Source organism: Apis dorsata, unplaced genomic scaffold, assembly GCF_000469605.1.
Source record: "Apis dorsata unplaced genomic scaffold, Apis dorsata 1.3 scaffold_207, whole genome shotgun sequence".
Lineage (NCBI taxonomy): Eukaryota > Metazoa > Arthropoda > Insecta > Hymenoptera > Apidae > Apis > Apis dorsata.
The window spans coordinates 1,065,669-1,068,196 of record NW_006263491.1 but is presented as its reverse complement, the minus strand read 5'-3'; the positions used below and the strand labels follow the sequence as shown (position 1 = coordinate 1,068,196).

General features: G+C 22.2%; 2 protein-coding genes across 2 annotated transcripts in view; one reads left to right on the top strand and one right to left on the bottom strand.

Annotated features, from left to right (window-relative positions):
* Nucleotides 1–168: 168 nt before the first annotated feature.
* LOC102679582 (GDP-Man:Man(3)GlcNAc(2)-PP-Dol alpha-1,2-mannosyltransferase) lies at nucleotides 169–2,213 on the bottom strand. The gene is made up of 7 exons (XM_031510129.1): nucleotides 1,971–2,213; nucleotides 1,658–1,890; nucleotides 1,352–1,569; nucleotides 1,003–1,287; nucleotides 650–909; nucleotides 388–522; nucleotides 169–310 (listed from the first exon to the last, which is right to left on the bottom strand). The coding sequence occupies exons 1-7, from the start codon at nucleotides 2,198–2,200 to the stop codon at nucleotides 223–225; spliced, it is 1,449 nt and encodes a 482-aa protein (XP_031365989.1). The 5' UTR covers nucleotides 2,201–2,213; the 3' UTR covers nucleotides 169–222.
* The window catches only part of LOC102678765 (copper-transporting ATPase 1), a 20,074-nt gene continuing 19,567 nt past the window's right edge, over nucleotides 2,022–2,528 (top strand). The window contains exon 1 of the mRNA XM_031510126.1: nucleotides 2,022–2,124. The gene's annotated coding sequence lies outside the window, so the exon portion shown is untranslated. The remainder of the gene's footprint in view (nucleotides 2,125–2,528) is intronic.

Genomic DNA, 2,528 nt, shown 5'->3' with positions numbered 1-2,528 from the left:
ATGTTTTTTTTTATTTTATAAATTTTTTTAAATTTTTAATTTTTTAATTTATATTTTTAATTTAGATTTTTAAATTTATATTTAATTTTATATTTATGTATTTTTCTTTTTTTTTATTAAATTGATAAATGAATCATTTAAAAATCCTTTTTTTGAAATCCTTTTTACGAAAGTAAGAATAAAAAAAATTAAAAAAATATAATAAAGTTTATTTAAGGATTATCATTCCTGTTTTTGTCTAAAAAATGGTTCTATAGTTCGCAAAAATTCTCTTTCGAATACTTCATCTGAAAACCGGTTTACAGACGCTCTGAAAAATTAACTTATTTTTACTAATATTTCTGGCAGAAAAATATTAAAAAAGTAATAAACTAATGAAACTAATACCTAGCAACTGTTCTAATAGCATTTCTATCTTTCGGATGCATATTAATAATATGTGCCATAATTTTTGCATATTCTTCAGCTTCTGTAGCTAAAAATCCATTTTGAGATCCTGGTTGTGTTTCTATTATATCAGCTCTATAATGATATATTGTAACTATGTTAATCTATATATTAAATTATATGTAAATGTCTTTTTTATTATATATATATATTTTTATATATTATATATATTTTATTATTATTTATATGAATTATACTTTACTTTGGACCACCAGAAGCATGAGCTATTACAATTAATCCTGCTGCCATACATTCAACAATGCTAATACCAAAATGTTCATTCCACATTGTATGTAAACCTATTGTTGCTCGTTGAAGTTCTAATAGAAGTTCTGAATATGGTATATTTAATTTAAATTCTACATTTTCATCTAATGCAAAATGTTTTGATAAATCTTGCATATCTTTCATACGTACATCATCTTCAAAATTTCGACAGGATCCAATGAGAATTAGACGAACCTAATTGAGATTCCAGTCATAAAATATTATAAAAAAAAATTCTCTAATATGTCTTTTTTTATTATTGATATATTTACATTATATTATACTTACTTTTTCCCAAATTTCTTCTTTAACAATTGATCTAAGTTCATATATAGCTTTTAACATTAATGGATGATTTTTTTCTGGTCTGAATTGTGCAATTGATACTATGCGAATACTGTCACAGTTTTCATCATCCTTGAGAAATGGTAGTGATGTTAAGTGCTTTACATCGCATGGTGGATAAATTTTGTGAGTTTTTAGTGGACATTTCCAAATTGTATTAATGTGATCTTCAGTCCATGAAGAATTAACCATTATAATTTCTGCTCTACTACCAACCCAACCATATATCTAAAGTAAATATTATAGATTAAAATATTGAAATACAGTTATTCAATAATTTTCTTATACATACAAATCCAAATAATTTATAATAAATAAGTTTGGCTGCTGATAAAAATGGATTTCTAGCTATAACTCTTTTATTGGTATGAGAGATAACTCTTTTATAAATATGTCTCAACATATCAGTTGAAATTGTAGGATAATGAGTATATGTTGCTACTCGACATCCACCAATATATCTAAATAGTGGATATGTAAATGCATAACCCATGGTATCAATGTAAATATCTAAAATAATATTTTACATGTGATTTACAATATATAATATAGTTATTTGAAATGATATGAAAAATGATATGAAATAAAACATTTTTACCTGGCACAAAACTATTTAAAGCTTCAAGACCTAACCAAATTGATCCTAAACTCTGTCCCAAAAGGGTAAAATAAGGATACATTGAAGCTTCTACCCATTTTCGTCTATGTAAATATATAAATTCAATTTTATGTTCAATTTTATAGTTAAATACTTTTTCTGTCTTATTTAAAATTTGTTCCGGATGCGCATCAAGATCTCCAGTATAAATAACTATATGTATATTAGGATATCTGCAAAAGTATTATAATTTAAAAATATTAAAAATAATGTATTATTAATTAATTTATCAAATTATTTAAGTTAGTTATACTTGGTTTGTATAGCATTAATAGCAGCCCAAAGTACTCTTTCACCACCACCACCTGAATTACAATATGGATGAAAAAAACCCACAACTGTTTCTTTGTGAGATCTCTCTGTTCGCTTTTTGGAATAATATTTTCTCAAAATTATTAATAAAATAGGTAAAATAATAAATATACACAATATTTTACATATAATTATTATCAGCAACATATTTAATGATAATACCATATGCATCCTAAAAAAATATAAAATTATTAAACATATTAAACATCATTACATTATTAAAACTTATTTAATTAAATTTAAAATAAAATATGATATTTTTACATATATATTTTTATAAATATTTATATTATATATTATATTTTTATATATAAATATATATATAGAAATCTTACATAAGAAGATAAAAATTCATATTTTTATCCTTAAAATAATTCAATATTTAATAACAATAAATTTTGATATGTTTTTCATATGCTCCTTTGAAAATTTTATAAAAAAATATCATAAAAGTTTTACAATCAAATCACACATTTTGATTTTAGAAATTTTTTAAAAA

Excerpts from the sequence above, each read along its gene's own strand:
- LOC102679582 (XM_031510129.1), bottom strand. The coding sequence starts at position 2,200 with ATGCATATGGTATTATCATTAAATATGTTGCTGATAATAATTATATGT. Across the intron at positions 1,891-1,970 it reads ATTAATGCTATACAAACCAA|ATATCCTAATATACATATAG; the intron begins GTATAACTAACT and ends ATACTTTTGCAG. Across the intron at positions 1,288-1,351 it reads ATTATAAATTATTTGGATTT|ATATATGGTTGGGTTGGTAG; the intron begins GTATGTATAAGA and ends TATTTACTTTAG.